This window comes from Miscanthus floridulus, chromosome 7 (genome assembly GCF_019320115.1).
Source record: "Miscanthus floridulus cultivar M001 chromosome 7, ASM1932011v1, whole genome shotgun sequence".
NCBI lineage: Eukaryota > Viridiplantae > Streptophyta > Magnoliopsida > Poales > Poaceae > Miscanthus > Miscanthus floridulus.
The window spans coordinates 121344349-121362018 of NC_089586.1; the positions used below are offsets into that span (position 1 = coordinate 121344349).

The 17670-nt window shown below is 46.7% G+C and overlaps 1 protein-coding gene across 2 annotated transcripts; it reads right to left on the reverse strand.

Annotated features, from left to right (window-relative positions):
• Window positions 1–948: 948 nt before the first annotated feature.
• LOC136464525 (inactive TPR repeat-containing thioredoxin TTL3-like) lies at window positions 949–5576 on the reverse strand. 2 transcript variants are annotated; one of them, XM_066463474.1, is made up of 6 exons: window positions 4494–5576; window positions 2620–2815; window positions 2334–2512; window positions 1910–2243; window positions 1623–1778; window positions 949–1248 (listed from the first exon to the last, which is right to left on the reverse strand). In XM_066463474.1, the coding sequence occupies exons 1-5, from the start codon at window positions 5411–5413 to the stop codon at window positions 1629–1631; spliced, it is 1779 nt and encodes a 592-aa protein (XP_066319571.1). In that variant the 5' UTR covers window positions 5414–5576; the 3' UTR covers window positions 949–1248; window positions 1623–1628. The 2 variants fall into 2 exon arrangements, with proteins under 2 accessions (XP_066319571.1, XP_066319572.1); XM_066463475.1 differs by having other exon boundaries at window positions 1618–1778.
• Window positions 5577–17670: the final 12094 nt, after the last annotated feature.

Here is a 17670-nt window from a genome sequence, read left to right on the forward strand (position 1 = left end):
TCATTGGAAATTGAATCAATTATGAGCTTAACTTTTTGCTAGTGTTTGTGATTCAACATGAAAGAATAGCCTTTCTTCTTTGCTAATAGGATTTGTGAAGGAAATTTTGTGACATAAAGAATTCTCTTTCACATGAAACTTTCTAAAAGTTTGCTAATAACGTCGCGTGGATAATGGAGATAATATAATTGACTTATTATGGTGAAGGATGAGGAAAATTATTTTTACTTCATTTATATTTTTCTATTGCTAACATGTTTGATGATTCAGTTTGTTTTATAAGTGTAACAAGCATAGCCCCATGCATGTATAATGGGGCATTAAAATTTATGCCAGCTAAAGGAATTCAAATGGCTCTTTTTAGTGTTTTTAGTGGATTGTTATTTCTTTTTTTTCTTGAACACGCAGGAGAGTTGTGTATCATTATATCAGGAAGAATTATCAGTGTGTGAAAGTAGTGTTATGGTTTTTTACATTTGCTATCGATTGCAATAATTAATTTGACGAATATGAGCTAATTTTTCAATGCCTTATTAACACCTTTGCATGTGTACTTGTTTTATGTGATGGAACAGAAAAATAGTTCCATCCATACCTGTTTGGGTTTAGTTGTTTGGGCTATCGTGCACAGTTTTTGTGTCGATTTTTCTCTAACAAAGCATGCAATTGTGAGATTTTTGGGTTGAGTTTCCCTTATAGACCGGGCGAATTCCTTTTCTTTTTAAGTGAAGAGCAGGAACTCACTGCACTCTAAGAGGTTTCTTAAAAAAAAAGGTATCAGTCAAAGATTTGCATCTGAAATTGTCAGATGAAAACAAAAGGAGAACGGCTGCAGTTGCAGCAAAAGAGGGCCTTTCTCAAGCAACAATCATATAATTTAGATTGGAGATGATCATTAATTTTTAGAGCAGAGCCTTCAGCCTCCTGTTGTTCAGTTTCAGAGCCAAATTAACTGAATCTTCACATATCTCTGGGATCCGTGACCGGTATCCCCCACAACCAAATACATCAGCTTTCTTTCGCAAGGAACCAAACACATTCAGCTAACTACACATCACACTGGAGCAAGTATTATGTACAGTTCCGTTTCTTTGATTCTCTTTGCAAATTGGTGTATGGTGAACAAAAAAGCATACAGATTTGGTATAACAAACTGTGCAACGGCGCGTGCAGAATTGTTTTGTCGAAAACCTTGTCCTCTTCAGAAGTTGCGGTTGATTTCTCTGGTAGCCGACAGAATAAAGAAACCTGCAAAGAAGAACAGGTTATCCTATGATCAACATGCCAAACTTTTGCTTTAAAGAACATGGTGCACAGTCAAGGAATCTGCCGGATTTTCTAATCACTCCTTATTTGTTTGTTTATCTACGCGTGACCATCTACCACCTATTAACCAGTTAAAATTTAGATAGATAAAGAGCACTGAAGTTTGTTAGGACCGACACTTGAATCATTAGTCCAAGGAATATGAGTGCGCACTTCAATTTTAATTGTAGTTTTCTGTAACAGTGTATAAACAATCCAACACTCCTATTCAGCAGGCGGTTTTAAATATTTTCCCTGTTTTAATAAAGAATACGAACTGCAAGAAGAACTGGAGAAGGGACATGTAGTTACATTACATGACGTCAGTGCTGAGATCTGGCTGCTGCGCCCCCATTCCTTTGGCCCTTGAGCTTGGCTTCAACCTCAGAGAGAGCCTTCTTCACGTCCTCATTCTCCGGCAATTCTTGGATCAGGACCTGGTAGTCTCTCAGGGACGCTTCCCACCTCTCCAGCTGAACACACACAGCGACACCAAAAAAGACAACGGCAAAAATAAGATCACCCGCTTGCGCTTTTTGCAGTGAAAATTTTTCCGCACGGGGAGACTGCATTTGCAGAACAGCAGCCATGTCCTACAGTGCACCTTGACGTTACAGTCCGCCCTCCTGAGCCGCGCCTTGCTGTACGAGGGGCGCACGACGAGCGCACCGCTGCAGTCCTCGACGGCCTTCTCGTGCCGCCCGAGCTTGGCGTGGCACGCCGCGCGGTTGCAGAGCAGCACGGCGTTGCCGGGCTCCCTGTCGAGGCCCTCGCCGTACGCGGCGCACGCCTCCACGAACTTGGCGGCCTTGAAGAGGTCGTTGCCACGCAGCCGCGCCGCGGCCGCCGCCTTGGCCCTCCTCTGCACGACCGTCACCTCCCGGTTGCTCGGGTCCAGCTGAAACGCCGTCTGCGCCGTCGCCACCGCGTCCTCGAACCTATCGTGACGTGGTCACGAGAACTCGAACGTCAGCCACACCACTTCTTTTGGGGAATGCGTTTCTGTGGAGGAGCGGGAATGAACAGACCTTCCAGCAGCCATGTCGACCTGAGCTCGCACGATGAGGAAGTAGGCGTGTCCGAAGGTGCCGAAGAACTTGGTCGACTCGTCGACACCGAACCTTGGCGCGGCGGCGCTGCTGAGAAGCGAGTCCGCGTCGTCGTGCCGCTGCAGCCTCAGCAACGCCTCGGCTTGCAACGCCATCACCTAGCAGAGTTGACCGCGAGAAACACGCTTGTCAGAATGCTAGCCGCACGTGCAGTGCCGGGTTCGTGGAGCTGTGTGGGCACATGTCGTGGCGGACGAGCGCTGACCTGTGGAGCACAGTCGGCGCCGTCGGACACGGCGGCCTGCGCTTCCTGGAGCACCGTGATCCAGTTCTTGAGCCTGCGCGCGTCGCTGCTCTTGGCGATGCGGCTCTTCACCGACTGCGCACGGGCAACGTCTGCGCCCGCGGATTCGTTGGAAGATTGCTTGAGGTGGTAGATGGCTTTGTCAGGTTCTCCTAATCTGAGTAACACGTAAACAAGTTGATGGGTATCATAAACCATTCGATATTCAACTATTCTTTTCCATCTATAAAAGTACTTACGCTATACAATATATATATATATATATATATATATATATATATATATATATATATATATATATATATATATATATATATATATAGGGAGAGGCTATTCAGCAGCCGGCTACAAAATAAGTTATTCTGTAGCCACCTCTATTTACCATAATTTTATATACTAATTTACCATAATGTCAATACATATTTACGATAGTTGGGTTACTATAACACATGGGAATATTTACCATAACGTTATAGTAAACCATTTAGTAAGGAGTTACTGTAGATCTCGTAAATTAACATAGTAATTATCGTAACTCAAAGTGGCTACAGAATAAGTTATTCTGCAGCCAGCTATAGGATAGTAGTTCTATATATATATATATATATATATATATATATATATATATATATATATATATATATATATATATATATATATATATATAACCGATTGCCACAATTCTATATTAAAGTAGTACAATGGTTGGCATCTGATTCGGTGATTTCCTAATAATGGCATCCTAAAAATTTGCTGTGTAGAGTAGAGTGTAGGAAAATGACGGCAAAGACTTGTTCTCTGACAGTTTTGAATTAGTGCAATCATGAACTTGAAAAGGAGGGGTAAGCATGCTTGCCGAGGAAGTGATTAGCTATTCAAAGCACCAATCATCAATGTTTATCTTACAAATTGCTAGCGTAAATTAAGGCAGAAGGTTGTGCACTTGTGCTTGACCTGCTAATCCAATGATCTAATGTACGTTCCAAACGAGCACATGATGAATAAAGTAATGCCATGATCTAATCATCAAGGGGGTTGTAGTAATTGCAGTTGTGAAAAAGGTGGAGCCGTGGAGGCGACCAAGAAAGGATAAATCTGTTCCTACGCACCATCTTCATCATCCTAAAACCAAAGTGCACGGTGACGTAGAAGTAGATACTCCACTATCAATTTCATTTTAGTAGCTAAGAATTATTTGATTGCTAGTTGTTATAGCATGCCATGATTCACATGAGTATTTTTTATAAGGTGCATAAAATTAAATATTTTTAGCAACTTTTAATCTAATGGTGCTAATATTTTGTTTTTGTAGTCATGACTCATGAACAATATACTTTGAACAAAATTAACGGTCAACGTTCAATTTCAGATGAAGGACAAGATCAAACTATGCTGTACAAAAAAATAAATTATATGAATACCATATAAATGGCCCGTGATGGAACGTTTGAACGTGCACGGTTGAGTTCAACTACCATTGCACACCAAAGAAAATGAAACAAAAAAGTAAAAAATGCAAATCACCTACTCCACAGAGACTAAGATCACAAAGTCTAGTACTTTATAAAATCAGATTCCTTTGTTCAATATTGTAGCAGCATTAAATATTTTTGATGAAATAGCAGCATTAAACATTGCTAATTAAAAGCGCAACTGGCACTAATATCAAATCGTATGTAGTATAATTAACAGATAAAAATAGACATGATGCATGCACTGTCACGATACAATTGCTGAGGAAGAGTTGAAACAGAATTGGACCAATGACACGACGGAGGGGAATGACGAAATGTGCAATGCCTTCGATTTGAAAATCGACGAGATGTCCCACGTACCTGAGGTACAAGCAGCCAAGCCGGTGGTGAGCGCGATCGTACGAAGGGTCGATCCGCACGGCCTCCTTGCAGTCGCCGACGGCCTCGATGAGCCGTCCGAGCGCGGCGAGCGCGGCTGCCTTGTTGCTCCAGTACGCCGGCAGCCTCGGGTCCATCATGATGGCCTGGTCGTAGAGCGCCACCGCCTCCGCGTAATGCCCCTGCCGGTACTCCTCGTTGCCCATCTCCTTGAGCTTCTCGGGATCCGTGCGGTGCGACAGCGCCCGGCACAGCTCACCGGCCCCCGCCGCCGGCCTGGGCTCCTTGACGATGTTCCCCATGCCGGAGAACGCGTACCCGTTGGGCGCCTTCCGCTCGTTCGCCGCCTTGGCGCCGCTCTCCACGGAGTTGCGCGCCGGCGCGCCGCCACCCGCGTTGAGGTTGCCGAGGTTGCGGTGCAGCATCATGTTGCCGGACGTGGCGCGCACGAGCTGTGTGGTGCCCTTGACCCTCTGGTGGTCGAGGATCATCTTGTCCAGCTCCGCGGCCATGCCCGTGTACTCCGCAGCCGGCTCCACGGCGGGCCTCGGTCCGCCGCCGGCGCCGTTCGCCACCTTGGTGACCGGCCTACTCCTGTCGTTCGCCGCCGGTGCCGCGGCGCGGGCGACGGCGCCGTTCTGCGCCGCCAGCACGGGCATGGCGTTGGGGCGGCGCACGAGGGAGGAGTCGTGGTGCACGCCGGGCTTCCGATGATGCGCCGGGTTCGCCGGCGCCGGCGCCGCGGCCTCGGCGTCGGAGGCGGCGGGCGAGGAGGCCCCGTTGATCCGGTGGAGGGAGGTCATGGATGCGGAGCGGCGGCGGCGGAACATGCCGCTGTAGATGCCGAACATGGCGCAGCCTGTCGGCGGCGGCGGGTCGCGCGGCTCCGTCATGGCGACCATGACCGTGGCGACGTTCGCGGCCGCGCGGGCCCGCGAAGTGCTGCGTCGTGCGTCGTGCGCGCGGGGAAGGCAAGGCGGGGGATGGTGGGGCAGTGCCAAAGATGGAGAGGCAGGCAGAGCCAGGAGGTGTGCTGGCCGTTGGCTCCTGGTTGGCAACCAACGACGACGGATTCCGGACTTGGGGTGGGAACGTGGGGAGCACGCGGATTTTAAACTGCATGTGTTACGAGAAGAAATCCCCCCGTGTGTGTTTTTGGAGCTGGGACTGTAGGCCCTCCTGGGCAAGTTCTCAGTTTCTTCTTTCATTTTCAATTGCTTTTTCTCTCCATCCATCCATCTTTTTTGTTTCAGAAATGCTATACTACACCCGTGTGTTTTGGAAGCTTTGGGCACACGAATTTTTTTGGCCGCCAGATCTCCATTGTACCGCTCCCGAGGCCCTCCGCCACCGCCCCCGAGGCCGTAGCCGGACCTCCCCCGCCGCCCTCCGCCGTGGCCCCCAGGTCGAACCTCCGCCGCCGCCTCTCTGCAGTGCCCGATCTGTGCCCGCGCCACCGCCACGCCCGGCATCTTCCCAACTCCGGCGAGCTTTCTTCCTCAACTCCGACGCTATCAACCAATTTTTGTCTTTGTCCTTTCATAGAAAAAAATTTATTTCTTGTGATTTGTGGTCTGTAATTTGTGATTTGTTTGGACATAGCCGCAGATCCTTGTTACTTGTGATTTGTACTGACATAGCCGCGGCCAAGGGCGGGGCGGTGAGCGGTGACGGGTTCGAGTTCTGCGGTGTGTTTGGAGGTAGAAGAAGGCTGGAGGCTGGAGGTAGAAGAAGGCTGGAGACCGTTGGATCTTTATCCTATGGTTGAAAAAAAATCATATATTGAAATTGCATAAAACACATGAAAGTCAGGTATGGAGATGTGTAGTAGTCTCCATTGATTGCCGTGGAGTCACGGAGACAAGGACCACGCATGGGTTAGTTTGTGCATTCATGATGTGAATGGCTTGGTTAGGTCAAACGTCTAGATTTTGGTAGTTATGGTGGCATCTGCATCTGGTTTAGTTTGGACCGTGTTTGCAACGTTGTTTTTGTGTTTAAACGGAGGCACGCGCGCAATGAGGAAGTTGGTTTATAGCAAAAATAATTAAACAGAGCACTAGAGAAAGCAGGACAAAGCAGATGGTGCGCATAGTAGAGAGAATAATTGAGGGCTTGAGTACGTGTGAGCATGCCCAATTTGACCAAGGATACATGAGCCACACCTGCTCTAGGCAGCTAGGGAGGCAAAAAAAAAAGTCAGAAGCTTTTATTTTTCTCTCTATCGCTCTCTCGTTTAGTTTTCCTTGTTCTGAGTCCACCACGAATCAATTAAGGGTCATTCCCTTTTCTTTTGAAAAAGGTGTAGCCAGCTACATTCTTCCTTATTAATTAGACTCATCATCAGCCATGATCAAATTGTCAAGGAAATATTTCGACTTCGTTTTTTTATATAAAAAAAGAAAGGGAGATGCTATATTCCAAGCGCCTGAAATTCTATTAATTTTCAAGCAACGGATGTAACATTAGAAATAAATCAACATTTGCGACGTTAGAGAACAACGTCTGCAGCATGTTCACAATAGGTCTAGCTTTCGGAAAAAATCTCACCGCAACATCGGTGTTATGTTACCTGTCGCATTGTTTACAACATTGGATAACTACATCTGCAACATCCAATTGCAACAACATTAATGACCAATTCGGCCGGTATTAAAACCGACTGATAAGCCAGCTGATGTTGTTTTGTTGTGAGTGAAAAATACTGTAGATTGTAGCTGATAAGCCGACTCATAAGTTCAAGCGAACAGGTGATAAATATGTTGCCTGAGCGCGTGTTTAGTTTCAGGAAGTTGGAATTTGGGGTTAATGTAGCACTTTCGTTTTTATTTGGCAATTAGTGTTCAATCATGGACTAATTAGGTTCAAAACGTTCGTCTCGCAATTTTCCACCAAACTGTGCAATTAGTTTTTTTCGTCTATATTTAATGCTCCATGCACAGGCCGTAAACATTCAATGTGATAGGTACTGCAGCACTTTTTGGAAATTTAGGGTGGAACTAAACAAGGCGTGAAACAATCAAAATTTTCAGGCACTTGGGATGCAGGAAGACTGAAGAAGAGATATTCCGATAAACCTGCTAACAATAGCTGGTTGAACTGTAGCGGCCGTCTACTCCCGTTTCCTCATCACTAATTATGGCCCTTAGCTTGTGAGGATTTGCTCGCTATCACCACAGGTCCACAGCGCAATGTTTTCCTGTATTGGATGGCTGCCGCCTGCCTGGAGCCCTGGAACCGAACAGAGCAATGGCTTGACAGCATGGCTTGTACGTACCAGTATCTCTACTCTAAAGGACCAATTAAAATTATACTATGCCTTCCAAAAAAAGGTCTTTCGCTGAGAGACTATAACCATTGTGCACCAATAAAATTATACCCAGAATTACCGTATCATTAAAATCTGTGGCTTCTAATCCTTTCTCACAGGCTTCAACGCACGCCTCACACATCCCGTAGACTACAGTAAAATAGAAACCAATGGAAGTCAATCAAGACAAATAGGAAGAAGGGATCCGTGACTCCGAACAAGGCAATTTCTAGAATTGTCATTATAATAGAAAAACCCATGCCGAGCCCGGCCCCATCTGACGCGCCCCTTCCAAAACTCTCCGTGTCGTTCTGATATTGCGTCAATAAGGAATAACGACAGACCTGTCAACATACCCACTCGCATGTTTCCGTCAAGAACACGTGGAACCTGGTTTGGTGACCCCACGCGTCAGTAGGAGTAGTGGAGCGTTTGCAGCGTGGCTAAACCTGGAAAGATCTACCCCTCTCTTCTCATAAAATAGCAACGGCGGCACCCTGGACAAGGAAGCAAAATTGGTCACTTACAGTCCGGGCTCACAGAGAGGAGATCGATGAAGATGTTTAGCACATTTAGTATCAAAGAGAGGAGTTAGACCACTGTGTTACAAAGAGATGAGTTAGACCACTGTGTTATAAAAGTAACACACTACACGCCCCGACCGAGTTTACAAAATAAACAAACCGACTTGACACGTGATTACGAAAATAAAAGGCCATTATGAAATAAAACACGCAAGCTAGAGACAGTTAGTTTCATTCTAATTTTTAGATATATAGCTTTTGCTATGCACCTAAATATACATTATGTCTATATACATAGTTAAAACTACTTTCTCCATTCCAAATTATAAGTTGCTTTGATTTTTTTGGTACATCCATTTTGTTATGCATCTAGATATAATAATATGTCTAGATACATAGCAAAATGGATGAACATAAAAAGTCAAAGCGACTTATAATTTAGAACGGAGAGAGTTTGTATCTAGAAAAACTGAAACGACTTATAATTTAAAACAGATGGAGTACTTGAAACTTACTTGATAAATCAGTTGATTATACCAAGAAGAAATGTTTTTTCTTTTGTCCAATAATTTTCATTAGTTAGCTTTCTAATACTGAAAATCATCTGAAGAAAGAAAAACAGGATGGGAGAGAGGGAGAAACCGAGGAACAACCAGATAAATATCCATCGCGGTTGCGCATATATATTTACGACTATATCTACTATTTAATTTTAAAAAAGATCAAATACAACTTACTTGATAAATCAATTGATTATGCCAAGAAGAAATGTTTTTTCTTTTGTCCAATAATTTTCATTAGTTAGCTTTATAATACCTGAAAATCATCTGAAGAAAGAAAAACAGGATGGGAGAGAGGGAGAAACCGAGGAACAACCAGATAAATATCCATCGCGGTTGCGCACATATATTTACGACTATATCTACTATTTAATTTTAAAAAGATCAAATGCAATTTTTTTCTTTCATTTATCAAAAGTAAATTATAGAGTTACTTTAAGAAGCTTGGTACGACGTCTTTGATTATTTGGGATGAAGTTTGCATGAAGTAGCCATGAAGATCTTCGAGACATGTTTAAGGACTTAGGCATATTGTAAATTATATGGTTAATGCGAGAAATAACTTTATTATGCCTTGTTATATGTAAATGTTTCCTGGATTGCATATATAATTGTGTGAAAGTTGAACTCTGAAAAAAAAATTGTTGTTTGATTGTTTCCGTGTATATCCTGAGTAAAGCTATAGTGTTAGTATGAGCACCGTACTAAAGGGAAAGAGCACAGGCTGGGGGGCACTGCCTCACTGTTGCCTCGCTTTCCTTGACGCGTGCTGCCGTTGAGGTTGCTGAAATCCCCGGCGGCTGGAAGCGGAAGGTTTCCTGGCTGACTCGCGTAGGATCGGACGCGCCCGCGTGGGGAAGGGAGTGCCGGGGTTGGACGCGACCGCACGACACATTCCTGGTAGGGCATATGCCATATGCAGTTCTTCAGTACCCCCCCACCCCCCCACCACCACCCCACACCCCACATACCATTGTTTCTCTGTTCATGCACCCACACCCGACCGGCAACTCCCGAAAATGTGTTGGACTGGACGTGCTAAACACATGCGTGATCATCCTCCGGACCGACCCCGAGTTGGCAAAGCGTACGTCTGCCGGCCAGTCTCCCGTCGTTGGTGAAGGTGGGGCACGCAAACGTGCGCTCTCTCGTCAACCCCTTGCCTGCTTTAATTTTCCGAATCAGGCCGCATGATGCACGTCTAAATTATACTTTCCGCGTATTAGCTCGTCTGGATCGTCTGCATGCATGCGCTCCGACGCGGGCCGTCGCTATCCCTGACGCGCGCGTTCAGGACAACCGACATTGTTGCCTTCATCAGCAACTTCTAGCGAGTGGTTCTGGTTCATGATGATGAACTCCCTCGCCAGTTGAGAACAGTGGATAGGAGACGCTTCCTGATTATGGAGTGATGGATGACATGCATGCAATGAATCCAAACAGCGACGTCTGATCAAACGGATCATCGGAATCCACCACACGTGTGTATATGTATATATATATATATATATATATATACGCAGGCATGCCCCGAGAAAACAGGTCAAGCATGTCTTACCGATTTCCTCACCTTTGGATAGCCGAGTTCACCTCAGCTTGAAAGGCTATTGCACACCTACAACAGGATACAGAAGCAGTGACTTTAACCTTGGGTATTCCCAACCCACATCCAAAAAAAAAAGTCCAATGTTGGACAGCAGAGAGGCGCCCAAGACATGGCTTGGAGGATATATATTCTGATAAATGTGTGTGCTTTGTGGCCAGCAGGCAGATACGATAGACCACCTTCTTCTTGGGTGCGTCTACAGTGGACAGCTGTGGTCGGCGGTGCTCAGGAGGTTGAACTTGGAGCTCATCGTCGAAATTCGGCAGGAAAACATCTTTACCTGGTGGCTTCTTCAACGGAAGGCAGTTCCACATATAGTAAGATCGGGCTTTGACGCCCTGTTCTTCCCTGTCGGTTGGTCAATCTGAAAAGAGCGAATTGCAAGAACACTTGGAGGGCCAAGCTTGCAGCCAAGGATGGCAACGGGGACCCGATACCCGACGGGTATTTGATCCATTAGGGGACGGGGATGGGATCATATCTTTACCCGCGGGCATATAAATGGGCAAGAATCCATACCCGACGGGCATAGCGGGTACGGGAACGTTCCCTGTTTACCCGTACCCGTTACCCGTTGGGGAACCCGACTATTTGAGCTGTCATGCGAGTATTAGGCCCAAAGAAGCTCAACATAGATATTTTGGTCCAAATCTGAACAGTCATATATATAATTTGTGTGTTCTAGGAACCCTCGTTCAATTTTTCCTCACCATCTCCGCCAGCAGCACAAGCACGCCTGTCTCACGAGCGCTCGTGCCCCTCGCTTCCTCAGTTCGGTCTCTCTGCCACCTTTGCTCGTCCTCCTCGCAACCTCGCTCCTTCTCCTCGGCATCTCCGAGACTCCGACACTTATACCCGGGTGAAGAAGAAACGTCTCCGATTGCAAAGCTGCGACCCCAAGTGTCCTTGTTTATTGGGTATGCAGTACCCGTCGGGTATCTGTTACCCGACCGATACCCGACGGGTACGGGGATGGGCAATAATCTATACCCGAGACAGTTAATGGGGATGGGGACGGGATAAATTCTCCGTAGCGGGGAAGAGAACGTTCCGACGATACCCGACGGGTATATACCCGTTGCCATCCTTACTTGCAGCCAATGCAGCTGCTGTCCAAGATCAAAGAGGAAGCAAGGGAGTGGACGCTCGCCGGGTACAGGAAGCTAACCGTGCTGCTGGTGCTGCTGTAGCTGTATCGAGCTTTGCCTCATAGTCGCAAAATCCGATTTGTAATATAGCTACTAAGCAAACTGTGTGTGGTAATCCTCATTACCAGCCTGGTTGCCAAGTGTAAAGTGTTGGTCTGTACTCCTACTGCTTATTCTGCTTCCTCTTAACGAAATATGTGCTAACGCACGGTCACCAAAAAAATCCATAGTTGCAAATTGTTGCTACATAACACCATGTAAATCACCAACTCCTCACTTCCTTTATCTATCCTCAGCCGTAGAACGTCAGAACTGTTGCGGACCTGTTCACCCGGAGTCCTATGGCGGACCTGGCCGGCTGGCCATCGCCCGCCCCTTGCCGCCGACTGTCGGACCGCCTCCCATCGCACCATGTTGCCGCTCCTGTAGCCTAGGTGCTGAGCCGTGGGCCGTAGCATGTCACCCGTGATTTTTTTAACACTTTTTGTCAACTAATTTTAAATCTAACATTGTTTAATTTTTTTTTAAACTAACACTTTTGGCCGCGTCTATTGCCATGGCGCGGCCAAAAGCATGTGTCACGCCATGCATGGTGGCACGACGAGAGGGGTGACGTGGCGACGACCGGGCTGCTGACCGGTGACGTGACAGGGTCTGCCGTGCCACGGATCTTGGCGCGGCACTGACGCGCCACGGCGCATGGCGTGGCAGGACTTGGACGCAGACAAAAGACCAGCCACTGGAGCTGCTGTCGGTGAGGATCGGCAGTGACGCGACCATGGACCCTGGCTTCGCATCGCAGCTGAACGGCACCTGCAGCTCCGACCCATACGCCTTCGCCTTCCTCGACCCCTCGCCGGTGGGATTCCACAACGCCTTCTACCATGTGCTCTACTCCGACATGAGGTCGCGCAGTACGGTCGACTATTACGTGTCCAACCAGGGTGCCGTCTTTGATGATTTCGCAGCGGCGATGACCAAGCTCGGGAGGATCGGGGTCAACATGTCGGTCACCGACGGCGAGATATGTCGGGACTATCGGTTCCCGAACTAGTTGCTAGTTAATCTCGTCGACAGTGCTGCCGCGACGCATTGAAACGAATATGAAGCAAATAAATGGAGTTCGTGCGCAAGTTGACAAGTTTCGGACATAAGTTCGACATTTGTTCGACATAACCAACTAAGTTTCGGACATAACATTTGTTCGACATAAGTTTCGAACGGCAATATTTGTTCGACATAAGTTCGACATAACCAACTAAGTCTCAGGAGTGTAAGGATCCCTCGGACGCCTCTGTCTCTTCGGATTTGTAGGCAACACATTAGGAGTGTAGCCAACGTCGGTGTGGTCACGTTGCCGGTGCGTACGGCTCGTACCCTGCAAGTATATGATATGCACGATTACTTATAATATTTATGATCGTTAGTTCATGGAGCCTACATATTTAAAGAAACTACCTTTGTTAGTACCTGTGAGACTCCTTGGATATCAAGCGGGGCACCACCTAGCTGAGACATGCCGATCTCGTCCTGCGGCCAATCGTCCCACTGGTGGTGCTGTCTGCGGAAGCCCGGGGGTCGTCGTCGTCGTCGTCCTCGGTTGCAGGGTCCTTCCCAGCGCTATGATGCGATGGTGTACGCACTGCGGAAGTGGCACCTGTCATCGGCTGAGAAGAGCCGGCTGATGTCCTCAAAGAGCCAGAAGACGTGCCACCCGACCACGCCGGGACTGACGGTTCCACCCAATGAGTGTCCATGCAGCTCAGCTTCTGAGCTAGCTTCTTGCAGCTCCGCTTCACCTTCTGTATAAATAGACATTAAAGTTAGTGTATTTTCCAAACACATATACATTAAAGAAACATTTTCAGAACGGATAAGTTTATGTTTACCTCCACAAATGCCTCGAGAACGTCTGACCCCTGCCCTCTAGACTCGTGAAGCCGAAACGCTACTTTGTTGGACATCCTTGATAATTGTGTAGCCTGGGTACATAAACACGGTTGGACAGTTTTAGTAAACATACTTAATACCAAATGGATAACAAATTGTACCATTCGAGTATCTTACCACGTATCTTTAAAGTGGGGCTCTCTGTAGTTGCGTGTCGTCCCTAGTGGCAATGCTGTACACATCTTTCTTTGAGTCCTTGTCAATCGCCTCCTTAGTGTACGGGGGCTTGATATGTGTCCTCGTAGACCTGTGAAGCCACTGTAGGTACTCGTCGAAGGTGTGCTGGTCGTGTGGGAGGCCCGCATGGATTGTATGTCGGTCCCTGTTCTGCCACAACGGGATGTACGCGTTGTGTGTCACGCGCCAATCCTTGGTCTTATACCTCTTCCTGCAGTCATACCTGCAACAAAACGATTGATAGCTGTACCACACACATCTCTGAATTGTAGCTTTGTTATTAATCGATGACGCATCCGTGCAATTCTTGGTTGGTGGAGTAAAGCGGTGGTGGGTAGCCTGTCATTCTTCTAAACTGCCTGCAAACCCTGATGGGCAAGTGAATCTCGACCACGTGGAAGAAAATAAGAGGGACGTTGCAGCGATACTCGTTTGACTCATCCCTAGTGACAGGACTCAGATAGTACTCAAGCTTTGGAGTATCCCAAGGACACCAATGCACCTAAACATTTCGTAATTGAGTTATGTTATGATATAGTGTACATCGAACAAGACACATGTATGATAGTAAAGAGAGAGTAACCTGGTGCTGTGTTAGGACGTCGAGACCGTCCGTGTACTCCCTATACTTGCGCCTCGCATTCCCTCTAACTAACTCTGCTTCCGTCTAGATATACAGAGCTGTAAGGAGTGTGTCCTGCCCGTTCCAATGCTGCATTGAACATGATAATGAATTAGTCATTAATAATTTAATCATATGTACCTGCCTCAAAGAATATATTGAACCAAAGTACTTACCGGTAAACCAGTAGCAAGAGGCCTCCCAACGGGCCATTGTTCCCAACACCAAACCTAGAGTAGGTAGGAGCAACCCTCAAGGTTCGCATGCCCTGAGGTGCGACGACAGGCAACGTATAATTGTTGATACGTCCATGCCAGGACTGTGCTGCCCTAGCTGTACGCCGCTATGTTTTCCCACGACTGGCGTAGTATATCAAGGAAGATCCAGCTGATGGTGTTGCCCGAGGTGTCTAGGAAGAGGAAAGCACTAAGGAAGTGCTAGAGCCACACTCTAGCAAACCTATCGATTTGAGCCTCATCAGGCTATAGATCCAAGTAATCAAAGCGCTCTGTGATCCACGACGACGAAACACTAGAACTTTTCCTAAAATTCACCAAAGAAAATGAGACCCGATGGCTGTAGAAAAGCAATGCAAATATTAAATAGGCTTGAATTGCTCACTTATTTTTCTTGGCAACCTCATCGTCTGGTGGAAGAAAGTCAGTGAACTGAGCCACCAGCTCCCTCCAGTGATCGTTGTCAACTATACCTGTCACTGGAAGTCCCTCCAACCGAAGGCCAAAGATAGCCTTCATGTCCTGCATGGTCAAGGTCATCTCACCGCAAGGTAGGTAGAACATGTGGGTCTCAGACCTCTACCTGTTATAAGAATAGAACGACTGCTAGTTGCCTCAAATTTATTATAAGAATGTTTACGTACAATGAAGACACTCGCACCTGTCTATAACTATAGTAAATAGTGTTGGGTCAAGGGACGGAAGACCGTAGTTGACAACACAGACAAGCTCGAGGAAGCCAGCACGCCGTATGTACGGCATGTAACGCTCGTCTCACTGGTGCGCCCTGGTATACGTGCGGGGCCTCAAAGGAGACAAGGCCACCTCTACGCTGGTGTCACTCAAGATGTGTGCTCGGTGCGACTCGTCATACTCCACCTCAAGAAGGGGTATAACGAGTGCTGCATGGGAGGGGTCATCCTGTTACAAATTGATAAACAAAGGGTTAGAGTATTCAAATTAACGATATTAAAATTAACATTATATAGAATTGCAAAATTTGAACTACTTGTTATGCAATAGGAACACAATATGAAAGGACATATATATATTCAAAGTAACATTAACAGACATATTAAACAACTTCACTGGGAAAATAAGCAACTTCTATGTATGGACCTGTTGTCCACCAGTGTTTCTTATTAAATTATTACAATAGCTTGTCTACATATGCTAGAGCAGCTCATTATAATTTTAACCTAGGGATGAGTAGCCCAGTATAAGATAAATTGATTGAGAACTATCATGTGTGTCATACTTAGTCCTATACTCTATACTAATATTTCTAAAAATACTGGTTGCCTACTTTTTTCACACAATGCTATGGACTCATAGCTTTAAGCACAAGACTAGAATGTTGTTGAGATTACTGTGAGAAATATGAGATAGCTTGGATAGTCACAATTTTACATCCTTGGTCACTAAGTTTTACGATTTGTGTATGCTGATAGCGGTACGATATCGACAATGTTGTGCATGATTTTGGAGGTTCTAGTGCTTTCAATATGTGCTTGAGTAAAATGATCATTTGGATTAATGTTTCCATGTAAGAAAACAAGCATATAACAATTTAAATCATAAAAACTCAACCAACCAAATTTGTCGCTATATATATGTATGTCTAGTGCACAAAAAACACATAAATAAATTTATATTTCACGTGTCTTTTAATTAGGCATTTATTTTCGCTATAATTAATAATACACTATAAGAAAATTAATAATTAAAGTATATAAATAATAATACAATGTAAGATAAATTAATGGCTACAGTATATAAATAATAATGTAATGTAAGATAAATTCACCTCAGCGACGGTTGAACTGCGGTGAGGGCGTCCATGGCGCGGCGGGCAACCGTCGTGCGTGGTCAAAGGGCGTGGCGGGGGTGGCACGCCGACGTGTGGGCGCGGCGGGCGGTCGGCGGGGTGGCGCACCTTCGTTCGTGGCGCGTGCGGGCACGCCGGTGTGCTTGGCGCTGCAGGCGCCGCGGTCGGCGTGCAGGCGCCGCGGCAGCAAGCGTGGCGAGCGACGTGCAGGCGCGGCGGCGGCGGTGTTGTGGGCGTGGAGGGCAGGCTGAGCGCAGGCGGCTCAGGGGCAGGCGCGAGGGAGGGCGGCTCGCGGGAGATATTTATCTGGTCCTGCCACGCCATGCGCCGTGGCACGTCAGTGCCACGTCAAGATCGGTGGCGCGGAAGATCCTGCCACGTCACCGGTCAGCGGCCCGGTCGTCGCCACGTCACCCCTCTCGCCGTGCCACCATGCATGGCGCGGCACAGGCTTTTCGCCACGCCATGGCAATAGACGCGGCCAAAAGTGTTAGTTTTGGGGAAAAAATTAAACAGTGTTAGATTTAAATTTAGTTTATAAAAAGTGTTAAAAAAATCTCACTCATGCTATCGTGCAGCTGGCCGTGCGCCACCGGCCATGGGCAGAGCCTCCACGCTCTATTTCTTCAACCAACTATGGGTGTAGTGGGGAGGTATTTATACTCCGCCCACTCACCCTCAATGGTCATCTTCCTCATTCATCACTCCAACCTGACCAACAACACTTTCTCCTCCATTTATGCCCCAACCACGCTTTTGTCCAAAATCTAAGTGATTCCTTGAGGTGTTGGCTCTAAGAGACCGTGAGAAACCTACAAAAGATCAAGATCCTTCATTAGCCCTAGCCACCTAGTTTGTTTGTTGCTCTTGGAGGTTTGCTCCTAGACGACTAGAGGTTGCCTAGGAGCTTCCAATCGTTGCGGTTAAGCACCGAGGTGTTTGTATTGACATTTGTGACTTGGTAGAAACCTCTAACCTACTACCTTGATGGTGGTTGGAGAAGAGGAGTCGGTTGAAAGAGTCTCCATATAGCCTTGTGGTTTCCTCAACAACGTAGACGTAGGCAAGCCTTTGTGGCGAGCTGAACCACGGGATAAATCCTTGTGTCACATGTGTTGTGCTTGTTGTTGCATATTACTTGTGTTTGAATTTCATTTCTAGGGTTTGCACCCAATCTACTCTCTCCATGAGCACTAGG

Excerpts from the sequence above, each read along its gene's own strand:
- LOC136464525 (XM_066463474.1), bottom strand. The coding sequence starts at position 5,413 with ATGGTCGCCATGACGGAGCCGCGCGACCCGCCGCCGCCGACAGGCTGC. Across the intron at positions 2,816-4,493 it reads CTTGGCTGCTTGTACCTCAG|ATTAGGAGAACCTGACAAAG; the intron begins GTACGTGGGACA and ends CGTGTTACTCAG. Across the intron at positions 2,244-2,333 it reads GTCGACATGGCTGCTGGAAG|GTTCGAGGACGCGGTGGCGA; the intron begins GTCTGTTCATTC and ends ACGTCACGATAG.